General features: G+C 38.6%; 1 protein-coding gene across 3 annotated transcripts in view; it reads left to right on the plus strand.

The window, feature by feature from the left end:
• SUCO (SUN domain containing ossification factor) overlaps positions 1–7695 on the plus strand; it is a 54621-nt gene extending 46926 nt beyond the window's left edge. For all 3 annotated transcript variants that reach the window (XM_077756012.1, XM_077756014.1, XM_077756013.1), the window contains 2 exons: positions 4432–4487; positions 5661–7695. In XM_077756012.1, coding sequence (XP_077612138.1) covers positions 4432–4487; positions 5661–6104 — 500 coding nt within the window. In that variant the 3' untranslated portion in view covers positions 6105–7695. The remainder of the gene's footprint in view (positions 1–4431; positions 4488–5660) is intronic.
• The last annotated feature ends 8708 nt before the right edge of the window (positions 7696–16403 follow it).

The following is a 16403-nucleotide window of genomic DNA, read 5'->3' on the forward strand; positions in this document are numbered from 1 at the left end:
AAATAGAATTACCATATGATCCAGTAATTCCACTACTGGATATTTACTCAGAAAATGAAAACACTAATTTGAAAAGCTATATGCATCCCTGTGTTTATTGCAGTGTTATCTTGCAATTGCCAAGATATGGAAACAAACCTAAGTGTCCATCTATAGATGAATGGATAAAGATGTGGTGTATGTGTATATAGTGGAATGTTACTCAGCCATAAGAAAGAATGAGATCTTGCCATTTTCAACAACATGAATGGACCTGAAGAATATGACACTAAGTGAAATAAATCAAAGACAGACAGATGCCTATGATTTTACTCATGTGGAATTTAAGAAACAGAAAAAAGGGGACTCTTAAATACACAGAACATACTAGTAGTTGCCAGAGGGAAGATAGGTGCAAGAGATGAGTATAATAGGTAAAAGGATTAAGAGTACACTTATCCTGATGAACACTGAGTAATGTATAGAATTTTGAATTATACTGTACACATGAAACTAATATAACACTGTATATAAATGTTTAAAAAAATTAAACCAGGTTCTTGAAAACATATAGTTCAGTCTTGTGTTTGATCCACTCTTACAATCTTTGTCTTTAAATTGGTGCATTTAGACCATTGATGTTTAAAGTGATTGTTGATTGTTGATGTAAAACTATCTCCAGGTTTTAGGACAGTAGTTTTCCTCATTACCTCACTTCTCTGAAGGATCTAAGAAGAGTTATTTTTCAGTTTGTTCAGCTTTTTATTTGTTGTTAAGACAGAGTGGCAGCTTCTGTGAATACAGGCATACCTTTTGAGACTAAAGAGAATTTTGTTTCTTCCTTTCCAATCCGTATAGTTTTAATTTCCTTTGTCCCCCTAACTGCAGTGGCTAGCATTTTTAAAATGTTGTTGTTCTCATTCTTAAAGGGAAAACTCTTAGTGTTAAGTATTATGTGTGTCATAGGTGTTCTATAGGCACTCATTATCTAAGGAAGTTCCTGTCTCTCTTGTTTTTTTAAAGTTTATTTTTGAGAGAGAGCACAAGTGGGGAAGGGGCAGAGGGAGAGGGAGAGAAAGAATCCCAGGCAGGCTGTTGTCAGCACAGAATCCCAGGAACTCTGAGACCATGACCTGAGCTGATATCAAGAGTCAGAGACTTAACAGACTAAACCACCCAGGCGCCTCCCTCTCTCAGTTTGCTAATAATAGTTCCTCTCCGCCATGAATCTCTGTTTAATTTTACCAAATACCAAATCTTCTTTTAAGATGATCATTTCTAATCTCTTCTTAAAATTAACTATACTAATTGATTTTTCTGGAGTCACACTTTTATTACATTCTTAATAAATACAAGTGGGAATGATATATTATTTACATATGTGTGTGTTTTGTGTCTATATTGTTATTTCATGTTATTCTGGTCAGTACTATTTAGGAATTTTGTTATCTGTTCATGAATAAGATTAGTATATAATTTTTTACTTCTCAGACTGTTGGGTTTTGTTGTGTAATAAGGCTTATAAAACCAGATGGCCAGTGCTCTCTTTTCTCAGGAAGAGTTTAAGATTATAATTATTTCTTTTTTGAATTATTAGTCACATAGGTCTACCCAGAATTTTCTTTATAAGAGGAGTTTTGGCTTTTAATTCAGGTTATAGGAACCTGACTTTTTTGTCAATTTAAATTAAAAATTTCCATGAATGTTTCCATTTCGTCTAAATGTTAAAATTTATTAGCATAAAAGTATTCACATATCTTTTACCTGTTGACTGTTTTTACTTTTCCTCCCTTTCCTTGGAACTTTTTGTTGGAGAAGGACATTCTTTTTTCCTATCATTAGAAGTTGTGCATTATTTTTAACATTTTCTGGTACATTAGAATTTACAAATACTCATCTAAGTACAGTTAATCAGTACTTTTACCTCTTCTTGAACAATACAAAGGTCTTTTATCCCGGTTTGATTTCTATGTTACTGTTTTGTGTATTTAAATTTTATTTGTTTTGCTTAGTTTTAATTCAATAAAGTATACAATTATTATTTTTTACACTAGTGTTCATTTGCATTTATCCACGTATATACTGATTTCTTAGTTCTTCATTTCTTTGAATCTCTCATTTAGTATCTTTTATCAATAGTGGGAAAATTGTTGTTGTTGTTGTTTTGAGAGGGAGTGTGCTCCTGTGCTTGCGTGTTAGTGGGGGAGGGGCCGAGGAGAGAGAGAATCTTAAGCAGGCTCCATGCCCAGCACAGAGCCCAACAAAGGGCTCCATCTCACCCTGTGAGATCATGACTTGAGCTGAATGAAATCAAGTTGGACACTTAACCAGTTGAGCCACCCAGACACCCCAATACTGGAAGATTCTTAACCGTTTTCCCCTCAAATATTAACCTCTACCTCATTCTCTTTTAGAGTCTCCATTTAATTCAGTCATTCTCACTTTATCCCCCTTGTCTCCTAAACTGTATTCTTTTTGTCATTCTGTGCTATATTTTGATGATTTCTTCTGATCTGTTTTCTAGGCCACGCATTCTTCAGTCAGCTGTTAAATTTTTCCATTGAGTTTTTAATTTCAGTTATTACATTTTCAATTTCTAGGAGTTCTTTTAGTTATTTTTTTAAGCAGCTAGGTCTCTTTTGTGTTTTCCTGCAGATATTTTCAAGCTTGTTTTTTATTTAAAAATAGTAAGTGTAACTGCCCTTGTAGTATGTGTTTGATAATTCTAACATCTTAAGTCTTTGTGAATCTGTTCATTCATTGTCTCTGCAGCCTCTTGCTCAAGGTGCTTAGTGTCTTTCTGTGTTTGGTTACCTTTGTGTGTTGGTCCTTCTCTTTGAAAAATTATGTGTAGGGACAGTTCGAGAGCTAGAAGATAGGTCCTTCTTCTAGAGAGAATTTGTGTTTGTTTTACATTCATAATACTTTATGTTTATGGCATGAGGTTACTTGGACCACCAGGTGGTGGGAATTTGGACTGTAAGTCCCTGCATTGCATTGGTTAATTCTTTCTCTGAGGTATAGAGTTGTTTAGCATCCCAGCTTACTATGGGGAGAGTCAGGGTATCTTATTAGACTGTTACTAAACACTAAGGTGGGCACTAAGGTTTGATTTCTGACTCATTACCTTGATACTGTTAGACCTGAAGTTCCCATACTCTTAACATTGGCAAATGCGGTCAGGACAGAACGGACTTCTGTGTTCCACTTGACTGTTGGGATTCCTTTTCATTCAGATTTGTCCTAGATATAACCTACTTAATCTTGGCTGTTCTTCAGTGCTTTTAGTGAGTTTTGATTTTTTAAAAGCCATATTTAGCTTCTTTGATTAGAGAAGGTGATCTGAGTAATAACAGTTAACAATCATTCCTAGAAAGAGGTATCATTTTTTTAAAACAATTTGAGTGAGATTCGCAATCTGATAGAAATGACTGTTTAAAAAGGAATGTTTTATATTTTTAGTATATTTTTTATGAATTTGATATATTTGATATTTTTATATATTTGATGATTTTCTCAGATTTCTAAGACATAATGTAAAAAAACTATAATTAGTTGAATCATGTCATCAGTAAATTTGCAGTATATGAAGTTTTATGGTGAATTTTGCCATTTATAAACTTCTGGCTGTGTCAGACCATACATTGCTTACTTTTAATGGGTTGAATAGGTCTGAAATCTCATTTATCTTGTTAGTCAGATGTCTTGTCAGGATGTTTGTCTTGTCAGTGTCACAATGGTAGATAGTTGTCTTGAATGTGTTTAAAATAATGAAGTCTGAGAAACCTAAAATGAGTATTTCTAATTTACTCACCTTGCCAGAGTATTTATTCATTATTGCTTATAATTATATTCATTACTATGTTTATAATTATATATTTATTGTTGCTTATAATTTATATTGCATGTTCAAGCTGTTTTTAGATTTTGGAGTTCATAGTTTCAGTCACAGTAAAATACAATTAGAAAAAGCATCTTAAATCTCTTTTTTGCGTGTATGCTCTTTTAACTGGCTTTCATACCTGGTCACAAGTGCTTGTTGTACGTGATTAACCCACATTTATGACACAATGTAGTTTAGTCTTCTTGGTAACTACTCAGATGATCTGTAGATTTGTTATTAGCTTACCTGGTGATGTTATACTTCTCATCAGTTAAGAGGTTAGCGCTGGGCCCAAAGAAGGATCCTTACTGTGTTTGCTGAAAGCTAGCTGTCAGTTAGAAACTTAGGGAAGGTGTTTGAAGGTGACTGATCAAGGCCAAAGTAAGAATAGTACCATCTCCCACCTTTTTGCTTTTCACTAATTTAAAATGCATAAATATATGCTTAATCTGGTATAAGTTCATTGCATCTGTTAGGAAAATAGTAACTAAGGGATAATATATTTCTATAGTGTTTATCATGCGTAATCTACTTTGCATTTTAAATCTTTTTATTTTTTTTACTTATAGTAGACCCAAATGATTTGTACATCGTAGAACCCCTCAAGTTCTCTCCAGAAAAAAAGGTAATATTTTGATTGTTTCTAAGTGTATTGTTGTGTTATTTGGTGCTAGACAAAGAAATAGCTTGAAAGGCTTGATACAACCTTTAACTGGTCCTTAAATTTACTGTTTACTTTCAGTCATAGTGATGATACAAATAAATGTTCCAAAGGTCAGCAAACTGTGACCCACAGGCTGCATCTGGCCTGTGGCCTATTTTGTATGGGCCTGGAGCCATCTTTAAAGGGTTGTAAAATAAAAAATTCAAGATAGATGGTATGTGAACTACAAAGCCTAAAATACTTACTGCCTTGCCCTTTACAGAAAAGGTTTGCCTTTCTGTGAAGCAAGTTTATTTGAGAAGAGCAAGTTATGTGAGAAAACTGAAACTTGGAGATTCTGTCTTCTTGGAATGATCCATTAAATAAGTGGCAAAACTCAAAATATACCACGCTTTTTCCATTTTGCCTCTCAAAGGAAGTTGTACTCATTTTGATTAGAGGCGATGGTCTCTAGGTGAAAGAATTTGGACTTACTTGAGAGACAAATGAGCCCAGGATTCAATCCCGACCTGGCCACTTGCTGTGTTGTAACTTGAGCAGAGAACCAAACCTGTGGACCTTGGTTTTCTCATTTAGCAACCAGGAATAAAACACTCCCTTCTCAGAGCTGGTAAGGAAGATGTACCTGAGAGCAGCCTGTGTGGTACCTGGTGCTTAGTGGGTGCCCAGATGTTAGTTATCACCCACTAAATCTCTTGTCAGAGGTGGCAACTAAGTAAAGAGGTTTTCTTTTAATGTTTTATTTAGTTTTTGAGAGACCCTGCATGAGTGCATGCTAGTGTGGGAGGGGCCGAGAAAGAGGAGGACAGAAAATCCGAAGTGTGACAGGGTGACAGACAGCAAGCCCAATGTAGGGCTCGAGCTCATGAACCATAAGGTCATGACCTGAACCGAAGTCGGACGCTCAGCCGACTGAGCCACCCCGGCACCCCAGAAGAGTTTTGACTGAGGTGTGCTTACAAAATGGGGAGGGTGGTATCTGCAGACCCTAACAGTGCACCGTGCTCCTCATAATGCTGTTTCACTTTTCACTGGGAGCTGGCACTTCCGTCCATTAGTTCAGCTCCCTGGGTGTCCTGAGGAGGTAACTCTTGGAAGTCTAATTATTACCCTCTTTTAAAATTTGTGTTCTAGAAGAAACGCTGCAAATACAAAACTGAAAAAATTGAAACCATAAAGCCGGCAGATCCACTGCACCCGATAGCTAATGGAGACCTAAAAGGAAGGAAGCCCTTTATGAACCAGAGAGATTTTTCTACTATGGGAGAAGTTTATCACTCTTCTTACAAGGGCCCTCCATCTGAAGGGAGCTCAGAAACATCATCACAGTCTGAAGAGTCTTATTTTTGTGGCATTTCAGCGTGCACAAGTCTGTGCAATGGACAGTCCCAAAAGACAAAAACTGAGAAGAGGGCTTTAAAACGAAGGCGATCTAAAGTCCAAGACCAAGGAAAACTGATAAAAACTCTAATACAGACTAAGTCAGGATCATTGCCGAGCCTGCATGACATAATCAAAGGAAACAAAGAGATCACTGTGGGAACATTTGGTGTCACAGCAGTCTCGGGACATATCTAAAATGAAGAGAACTTTTCATACTGGAGACTTTTTTGTTGTTCTTTGAAGAACAGTCTGTGGTATTTGAAGGGTTTGGGGGAGGGAGAAAATACTAATGGGAAAAGTATTCAGAAATTATGGTTTCTGCCTTTTTAAAACAGTAGGTGGGATTGTGTCAATCTTGGTTAATGAGCTGCAGTTTTACAAGGCTGATCACTTCCTACAAGGACAATGGTAGATGTTTTATAAAGATGTTTTTTCACAGATTAATTACTGGGACAAACATAATTTGGAAGCCCAGTTCCTTTGGGTGGGATAGGAATGAAAGCCTAAACCTCTTCCTTTAGCTTTGTTCCTATTTCTTGCACCTTCCCATATTTATGTGCCTTTCGTCTATTTAAAACGCCACTGGAAGAGGAGGGAGAACTTTTTCTGTCATTTGATTTCTTTTATAACTTTGTTAGTTTTTTGAAGCTGCAAACACTACAAGGCTTTCAGGTGATCTGCGCCTGAAGTTCAGTAATGTGGGTCAGACAGTGGAAAGTCCTACAGACTTGCCAACTAGACTTCTGTTTAACAAACTCACTGGAAACAAAAACTTTGCTGGAATTTTTAAGTCTATCCTTTTAGGTAAATGGTGATACAGACATTTTCATTTAACTTAATCACACTAGTTTTTCTCTGGTTACTAAATGAGAAAAAAGTCTACAAGATCTTTTCTTGCAAATGACTGGTACTTGCAAATAAATTTTTTATAAATTCACCTTTTAGACACATTTCACCATTTGTAAAAGATTTCTTTAGCTACATTACATTTTTCAACATTCACAGTAAGCACTAATCCTCCAGACCTCCAGGTTCGTGTTTCCTGTTACTGCAAATGGAGCATTTGAAGGTTTGTCAGATGAGCCCAGGTCTCATACGGTATAATCACTGCCTACATACCTGTACCCGGAACCAGCTAGTGAGTTTGTTGAGCCTTGTCTAATTGGTCAAGTCTAAGGGATTATTATTCCTTGATGTTTGCTTTGTATTGGCTACAGATGTGCAGAGGTATACGTGTGTGATGTCAATGTGTCTGTCTTCATTTTGTCTTTTTTTCTTTAAAAATAATTGGCAGCGACTGTATTTGAATAAAATGATTTCTTATTGTGTGTTTGTACAGTAATGAGTGAAAGTGGAAAGTTTCTTTTTGAAAGGGAGAGAATTGACCATTTTGTGTTGTAAGATTTAAGTTATAACTTATTGAGCACTTTTAGTAATAACTGTTTTTAAACTTGTCTAATACCTTTCTGGGGGTATTGTTTGTAATGTGACCTATTTAAAGCCTTTTTTGTTTGTTTAAGTTGCTGCTTTTAGGTTAACAGTATGTTTTAGATGACTTAATTTTTTTTCCAGTCTGTACAATTAGCCATTCAGAGCAAGAGGGCCTGATTGTATAGAAACTCACTGAAAAGAGGTCCAGATGAGAGCAGAGCAAGAGCGGGAAGTTCCACAATCTGTGCAGTAACCCAGTGTTGTGGAAAGATGAATTTCAATATGTAACTACAGAGCTGTAGTGCCATTAGAAACTGTGAATTTCCAAATAAATCTGAACACTTGTCTTTATTAATTACTGGCTCTTCTGTCCTTTGAAGGAGAACTTACAAATGTATTCACTCTGAACATTGAAGTTTTGCCGCTTTAAAAACTAAATACAGCAACATCCCATTACATAATTTATCACATTTCACCCAACTCTAAACTGACTGAACAAAACATTTTGTTCCCTGTACAATCATAATTTCACCATTTGAAACACGAAAAGGAGAGTTTGGATCTTTATTCAGTGGAATACATATATGTGTTTTCCTCTTATCAGGTGCCATCTTGAGGATGACTAATTTTTCATTGTTTCCACATCAAAATAGAGTGTGATACTTACACTTTATCCTTAAACTTTTATACATTTAAACAGAGCATAACATTTTACAGTTTAGGGTTTATTTTTCCTCTCTGAGGTTAGACCTACATGAGAAAAAAAACCTTCTTGGCCATTTGTAGATTTGTGCCGAGTAAGAAGCAGTGTATACCTAATAGGCTTTCGGAGTTCCTTGATAGTCAACCTTGTTCTATTTTATTTCTTCTAACATTAGGCATTAAAGTAGCATAAAATAAAAGGAAACTGAAGGATTATAAGAACAAAGATGCCAAGTAAACCAGTTCCATTAATTGGATTTTAAAAAATACTGTGTTACACTTATATACAAGTTGAGGAATTAGTTTGTTGTAAGTCTTGTATGGGAAAACCGCAATTCTGCATTCTCTGCCACTACACCTACCCCCGCCCCACCACTGCCTTCCCCACCAGGGGTTGTTTGCTCGGCAACAGCAGCAACCTCTTAACTCTTGTCGTATTTTATCACTTAATGATTTTCCAGTTTGAGAGGTATTCTCAGTTTGAATATATAACCTTACATACATGAATATGAAATAGATCTGCTTGTTAACCTACTTGAGCAAACCTACATGAGATTACAGTATATGAAGTAACATGTCAATTTAGAAATACTGCTTTTTCTAAAATCTGTATTTCATAGGGGGCGCCTGAGTGGCTTAGTCGGTCAAGTGTCTAATTCTTGATCTTGGGATCTTGAGTTCAAGCCTTGTATTGGGCTCCACGCTGGGGTATGGAGCCTACTTAAAAAGGAATGAATGAATCTGCATTCCATGGAATAAAATTATTAAAAACTTCACGCTTTTCCCCAGCTTTTTAATTTGAAAATTTCAAATCCACAAAAAAGTTGAATATCCATTCACCTTTACCCAGATTCAGCACTTAACATTTTTAGGTATTTTTTTCTGTGTGTGTGTGTGTCTATTTGCATACACATATATGCACAAAAGATTCTTTTGGGTGAACCATTTGAAAGTTAGGGCATTATGACCCTTCACCCCTAAATGCTTGAGCATGTTTTCCTAAGAATAAGGACATTCAGCTATGCAGCCACAATACTAGTATCATGCCTAATGAAGTTAGTAATTCCATAATCTAATATACAGTCTGTGGTCAGATTTTTCCAGTTGTCCTCTGTGAACACTTTTGGTTTTTTTTGGTCCAAGTTCCAGTCAAGGTTCACTTGGTATTGTCTATTTAGGGGTGTTTTAAAGTTTATTTTATTTTTGAGAGCGAAAGAGCACAAGCAGGGGAAGAGAGAATCCCAAGCAGGCTCCGCACTGCCGGGGCAATATGTCTTCCTTGTGCTTTCTCGGAATCATTCTAGTTTTAAACTGTGTGTGGGCTCCCAAAGTGGGCACTACAAGCTTTTCTAGTGATGTGCTTGATACTGTTACTAAATTTTATCCCAACCCACAAGTATCCATTTACGTAACATTAAGACATTTTAAAAAGTTATCCTATGGGAACATATTCATGACCTCTGCATCATACCCCACTTAATCTATTACTTTAAAATTTAATCTTTAAAATATTGTTTCCAACAGAGTTCATCAATTGCAACTGTAAAGCCATACACCCTAGACTACCAACTTAGTGTTACTTGTTTTTACAAAGCATGTTTGAAACCCACCCAAGTGTCAATTGTTAAAATATATAAAGTAGTTAAATCTGAGCAAATATAAGCATTTTTATTATTTCCCCCTTTTAAATTGAAGTTTAGTTGACACACAATGTTATGTCAGTTTCAGGTGTGCAACACGGTGTTTGGACACAGCATGTATGTTGTGCTGTGCCCCCCACACAGCCATCTGTCACCGTGCAGCACTATTACAGTACCACTGACTATATTCCCTGTACAGTACCTTCCATCCTACAACTACTCACTCCGTAACTGGAAGCCTCTGTCTCCCACTCCCTTCACCCACTTTGCCGATCCCTAACCCCCCTACCCCCTGGCAACCATCAGTTTGTTGTCTTTATTTATGAGTCTTAATTTATGGGTTTCTGCTTATTTATTTGTTTTGGGGTTTAGATTTCATATATAAGTGAAATTATGAGGTTTTTTTTTTATCTGACTTATTTCACTTAGTGTCATACGCTCTAGGTACCCCTCCATGTTGCTGCAAATGGCAAGATCTCACTCATTCTTTTATTTATGGCTAATAGTCCATTGTATGTATGTGTGAGTATCTACCATCCCACATCTTTATCCATTCATCTCTACTGATGGCCATGTAGGTTGCTTGCATATTTTTGTGTTAACATGTTAATTATAGGGGTGCATGTGCCATTTTGAATGAGCATTTTTAGTTTTGTTTTTTGTTTTGTTTTTGGTAAATACTGCATTTGTGATTTTTAAATGAATAAGGGATAAAAAGCAAGTTTTAAACCCATGATGGTTTAAAAAGTTCCCCCAGGTAGGTGATGCAGTTTAAGAGCAGGGGTTTTCAAATCAGAATGATTTTCACATTTGTTCTCTGTCTCTTACGATGGTACTGGACAGATCACAGTAAGTGACAATCTCACTAAGCATTAGATTTCTCACTTGTTAATGGGTATAATAGCACTTACTTGAGAGGATCACTCTGAAGACCAAATGTGCTAATACATTAAAGCTGTCATGTACCAAGCATATACTACATACTCAGGGTGAGCTATTCATGTCTGGATGCTCCAAGTCCGATCTCATCCCTGGTGTCTGACTATCTACCAGCAGGCCAAGAAAGGAGCTTATGCTGGGTTAAAACTCATCTCCAGCCTCAGTTTACACCACCTAATGGTGTAATGAAGGATCAGCAGGGAGGTTCAAGCCAAATGTGCTCAGAGTAAGACCCTCAGTGCTTTCATCACAGGGTCAGTAAGCCACCCCAGACTCTGTGGGACTCCTGGAAAGTCCGTGTCTTGTGTCACCCATTTCTACTCAGTATAAAGCCTTGCCACATGTTTTTTCCTCAAAATCATCAGGGCCAATTTCATCTGCCCTTGACTCCTGTTAATTTTATCACAGCAAGAAGCCCCATAAAGGTGCCTGGGTGGCTCAGTCAGTTAAGTGTGTGACTTTTGATCTTGGCTCAGGCCATGATCTCACAGGTTGTGGGTTCAAGCCCCATGACAGGCTCCTCACTGACAGTGCAGAGCCTGCTTGGGATTCTCTTTCGCCCTCTCTCTCTGCCCCTCCTCTGTTCATGTTTGCGTGCGCTCTCTCTCTCTCTCTCTCTCTCTCTCTCTCTCTCCCTCTCAAAATAAGTAATAAATAAACTTTAAAAAAAAAACCTGCCCCATATGGCATTTCACATTTTTCCTTCTGGAATATTCTTCCATATTCCCTCACCCACTCCTAATCATTTCCACTGTGCTCTCCGGAACTCAAAATCAATCATCAATCAAATTTTCTACATCTTTTAACTTGTCTCTACCTTACTTTCACCTCCTTATTCTAGTCAAAACTACTTCCGTCAAACCCTTTCCAGGTCAATTTTGTCCTGCACCCCTAACACCTCTCAGACTGGAGAGAGACTAGACAGTTTCCTTAATCTTCCATGTCCTAAAAGTCACTGTCTGAATCTTACATCAACAAACAATTACCATCCACTATTTCTCCTGGTTGCAAATGAACCTGTTTTCTCTTGCCTTCTCTCATCTTCACTCTTGGAGTTCCTGTCATTCCAGGATGGCCTCTGTCACAGTTCATGAGGATTTCAATGTCCACCTTACATTATTTTTTCTAATTTCTCAGGTCCTTGCCTTCTTTCTCCAATGATAATGATCAATAGCCACTTATTTCCACTGATTAAATCCTAGGAGTGTTTTTAAAGATTTTTTTTAAAGTTTAAAATAAATAAAGTTTATTTATTTATTTTGAGAGAATAAGTGTGAATTGGGTAGGGGCAAAGAGATTGGCAGAGAGAGAGAATCCCAACGCGGGGCTCAAACCTACGAACTGTTAGATCATGTCCTGAGCCGAAGTCAGAAGCTTAACAAACTGAGCTATCCAGGTGCCCCTCGATCCTAGTTTTGTTTTGTTTTTTTTTTTAATTTTTTTAAATGTTTTATTTATTTCTAGGAGAGAGAGAGAGAGAGCGTGAGCAGGGGAGGGTCAGAGAGAGAGGGAGTCACAGACTGAAACAGGCTCCAGGCTCAGCTGGCAGTCAGCACAGAGCCCGACGCGGGGCCAGAACCCACGAACCGCGAGATCATGACCTAAGCGAAAGTCGGACGCTTAACCGACTAAGCCACCCAGGCGCCCCTCGATCCTAGTTTTTTGACATTACCAATATCCATAACCCTGGATACCAGTTTCAAGCATGCAGTTCTGACCACCACCTCCTACTCTCTGAGCTCATTCCCCCTCATGCCCTAACTCTATTCTTTGCAGTCCCATCGGAGAGCACCCAACCCAATACTGCCAGATGGCGGTCATGGTGTGCTTCCTATTCTGTCTCCAGAAAACTGCCTCTGTCACAAACCCTGGGAATGCTGTTCAATCACAACAGGTCACAGACACTTCATACACACCATCAGAGCCCTTAGCAAGCCGGTCTCTCAACCTTTGAATTTTCTAGGTGGGATTCAGTCACCAGTCTCTTGCGCTCCTTCTTCCCCCAACTTTAGGGGCACATACTCCTGGGGGAAGTGATCTTATTCCCAGATTAGAGGTAAATCTCGGTTAGTGTGAATCAACCATTCTCCTCACCAACGACTGGTGTAGGTAAATGAGAAGTGTGCCAAGAGAGGGGCTTCTCTGCTGTTAAAAATCAAGGTGTAGGTGGGGCGCCCGGGTGGCTTAGTTGGTTAAGCGTCTGACTTTCGCTTAGGTCATGGTCTCACGGTTCGTGGGTTCGAGCCCCGCGTCGGGCTCTGTGCTGACTGCCAGCTCAGAGCCTGGAGCCTGTTTCAGTCTGTGACTCCCTCTCTCTCTGACCCTCCCCTGCTCACGCTGTCTCTCTCTCTCTCCTAGAAATAAATTAAAAAAAAAAAAATCAAGGTATAGGAAAAGCAGGACATTTTGTCTCTGGACACTCTCTTGTCTGGATGGTATACGTGAATTTCTCGTACACGATGGCAGCCTATCTGAGGAAAATCTGACATGCTGAAGAGGGTAGAGTAGAAAAAGAAGTTGCTCATGACATCACTCTAGTTACTGAACCAACCAGTACTGGAGCCATCCTACCTTGGGACTCCTTGTTAAATGAAAGAATAAATCCTTCTCATGTTTAAGCCATTCTCAGCTGGTTTTTGTGTGACATCTTGCCCAAAGGCGTCCCTCTGATAGGAGTTGCTCGTACTAGGTGCCAGTGCCATACCCTATATACGTATCCTCTTCCTTAACAATCTAGAAGTACTGTTATTGTGCCAGTTTTCAAATGAATAAACTGAGGCACAAAGAGGCCACTAAGTTAATAAGTGGGACAGCAGGGATTCAAGCCCTTCTGTCTGTAGGACTTCAAGGCCAAGGCTTTTAACCACCACACTGTATTGCCTCCTGGTGGAGACATGGGGGACACGCCAGAGAATGCCCAGAAGCCCTCTAACCTCTCACAGAAGCACCAATTTCTGGCATCAAGCTGGTTGCACTTGTCCTGTAAAGTCCTTATTTTGTACTCACAGCCATGTGAGACCTAAGACTCAGAAATGCATTAACTTTATACTCTCTACACCTATTTGGGATAAATTGTTGCATTTAGTATCTGCCATCTCAGTATTACTTTAAAAAAAGATAGTTACCATAAAAGTTCCCAAGTTATGTTTTCCAGTAGTTCTGAGGGGAAACCAAACCCATAATACTCTTTGAAAAAATTATGGGTACCAAATTTCTTATGGAAAAGTGGCAAAAAAATTGATTTATTATAACTATGAAAGGTGACAGACATTAATTAGACATATTGTGGTGTTCGTTTGCAAGCATACAAATATCAATCATGCTGTACATCTGAAACTAATTTGGTGTTTTATGTAAATTATACCTCAGTTTAAAAAAAAAAAGTTTTGGTTTAGTCTAGGAAATTGGGAGCCTGAAGTAAGTTCTTTAAGAGAAAAGGTCCAATGTAGAAAAAAAATGTGCCAAGAATATGCAAAGCACTGATATGCATTATCTGATAACTGTTATGATATCAGATATGAGTTATCTGATAACTAATGTAGTTTTCAGGTAAAAATATGTGAATTCTTTTTTCAAAGAGGTGTTTTGGGGGTGCCTAGGTGACTCAGTTGGTTAATGATCCAACTCTGATTTCAGCTCAGTCATGATCTTGTGGCTTCATGAGTTTGAGCCCTGCATCAGGCTCTGTGCTGATGGTGTGGAGTCTGCTTGGAATTCTCTCTCTCTCTCTCTCTCTCTCTCTCTCTCCCACTAACCCACTCACGCTGTCTCTCTCAAAAATAAACTTTAAAAAAATCCAAAGAGGTGTTTTGTTTAGTGAGGTAAAATAAATATTTTATGAACACTATTGATTAGGTGGATGGCCACAGCCCTTAACAAGAGGTCAGGAACTCTACACAGTCCAGTTCCAAGAACCAGGGAGCAAAGAGGAGAAACGAAGAGTATATCAGTGGTAAAGAAAGTTTGCATTCTCTAAGAGCAGGCAATCAGTATTCTTATTTATTGGGGTTTAAGGAACTTTAAAAGAGGAAGTATAAAAATGACTCAAAATCCCCACATGAAAAAGAATATTGATTTGAGGGAGCATGGCATGCTAATGTACAGCACATCAAAGAGACTGCTTTAAGAATAACAACTATTAGCACAGCGGAGAACGGAAGCTGTGGCTCTCCTTTTCCCCCAACACTCTATGATCTCCCCCCACTGCCCCAGAATAACCCTTCATATGAGCCCCACCCCAGCCTCAGGAGCTCTGATCAGTTTGTCTCTGTATTCTAGAGTCACTTGGCTTATTGAGTTGCTCAGAAATATCTGAGATTTAAAAATTTTTTTTTAACATTTATTCATTTTTGAGAGACAGAGACAGAGCATGAGTGGGAGAGGGGTAGAAAGAGAGAGAGGGAGACACAGAATCCGAAGCAGGCTCCAGGCTCTGAGCTGTCGGCACAGAGCCCAACTGGGGGCTTGAACCCATGAACGTTGAGATCATGACCTGAGCCAAAGTCGGATGCTTAACTGACTGAGCCACCGAGGTGCCCCAGAAATACCTGAGATATTTACCAAGGACCATACCACCTACCCAAGGCTCACTCTGGGACATTGCTGTTTGCCTGATTATAGTTATAGCAAATAAATAACGCTGGACAATTTAGAGTGTTTATTATGGTCACCGTAGTGTAGATCAGATTAGAGCTGTCTCCGCTGGATATTTGATTGGAAAGATGAGTGAGCCTCTTTGGATATTATCAGGAGTGAGAGTCCAAGACTTTATAATCAATCCTACGGTGACTCTATTGATTTATACACTGTTATTTATGACAAATTAATCATCAGCTCATCTTTGAAAAGTTACTGTGGTTTGTATTTCCATTCTGCAATATTTGTGAAAGGAAAGTCACGTAAGTGAGAGACAATTCAATGAAATTTAAGGAAATGGTTCCTTGTTCTCAAGATTTCCACTGAGGAACATTAATTGCTAATCTTTTTTGGACCTCCTACAACAGGAATTACGGCTCAGGTCATGATCTCATGGTTTGTGTTCGAGCCCCACATCGAGCCCTGTGCTGACAGCTCAGAGCCTAGAGCCTGATTCCAATTCTGTGTCTCCCTCTCTCTCTCTCTGCTCCTCCCCTGCTCATTCATTCTCTCTCTCTCTCTCTCAAAAATGAATAAACATTAAAAAAAAAACTTTAAAAAAAAAGAGGAATTACAGAGGCAAACCCACTGGTAATTAGGTGAACTCATTTCCCCCAAATCTGTCATTTGCTAACTCATCACGTGTTTTATAGGTGCAGGGCTCTTTCTCTGTAGGATCCAGTAACTGTCAACTGTTAGTAACTCATTTATGATCCTGAGTTCAAAGGAGCCAAACAGAAGATCTCTTATCACCTGACCCATTTCAAAATTTTTCCTGAGTAGCACAACCGAGTCCTTTAAAATCTTAATAGTCCAAGAATACATTCTCCTCACATACAGAGAGGCTTATGGGGGCCATGGTGGGGGCAGGGAGCCCAGCAAGCCAAGTCCAGATGCTGCTGGGCTCTGTCAAGTCCAGCCCCATTCTGTTTTCTTTCATGGTGTGGCCTGAGTAGAAGAGAAGATCAAATCTTCCTACGCTCCCGCCTTGGTCTCCCATGGGCACAGCTTGGACAAGCTCACATGGCCTTGCATGCACGCGTGCACTCACCCACATGCATGTGCATGTACCTGTGCCTTCCAAGAATAAAAAGCCCCACAACTTTCTAAGTATCAAATATGCATTTAGAAAAAACGTTCTAACCAG

Source organism: Crocuta crocuta, unplaced genomic scaffold (genome assembly GCF_008692635.1).
Source record: "Crocuta crocuta isolate KB4526 unplaced genomic scaffold, BGI_CrCroc_1.0 scaffold122, whole genome shotgun sequence".
Classification (NCBI taxonomy): Eukaryota; Metazoa; Chordata; class Mammalia; order Carnivora; family Hyaenidae; genus Crocuta; species Crocuta crocuta.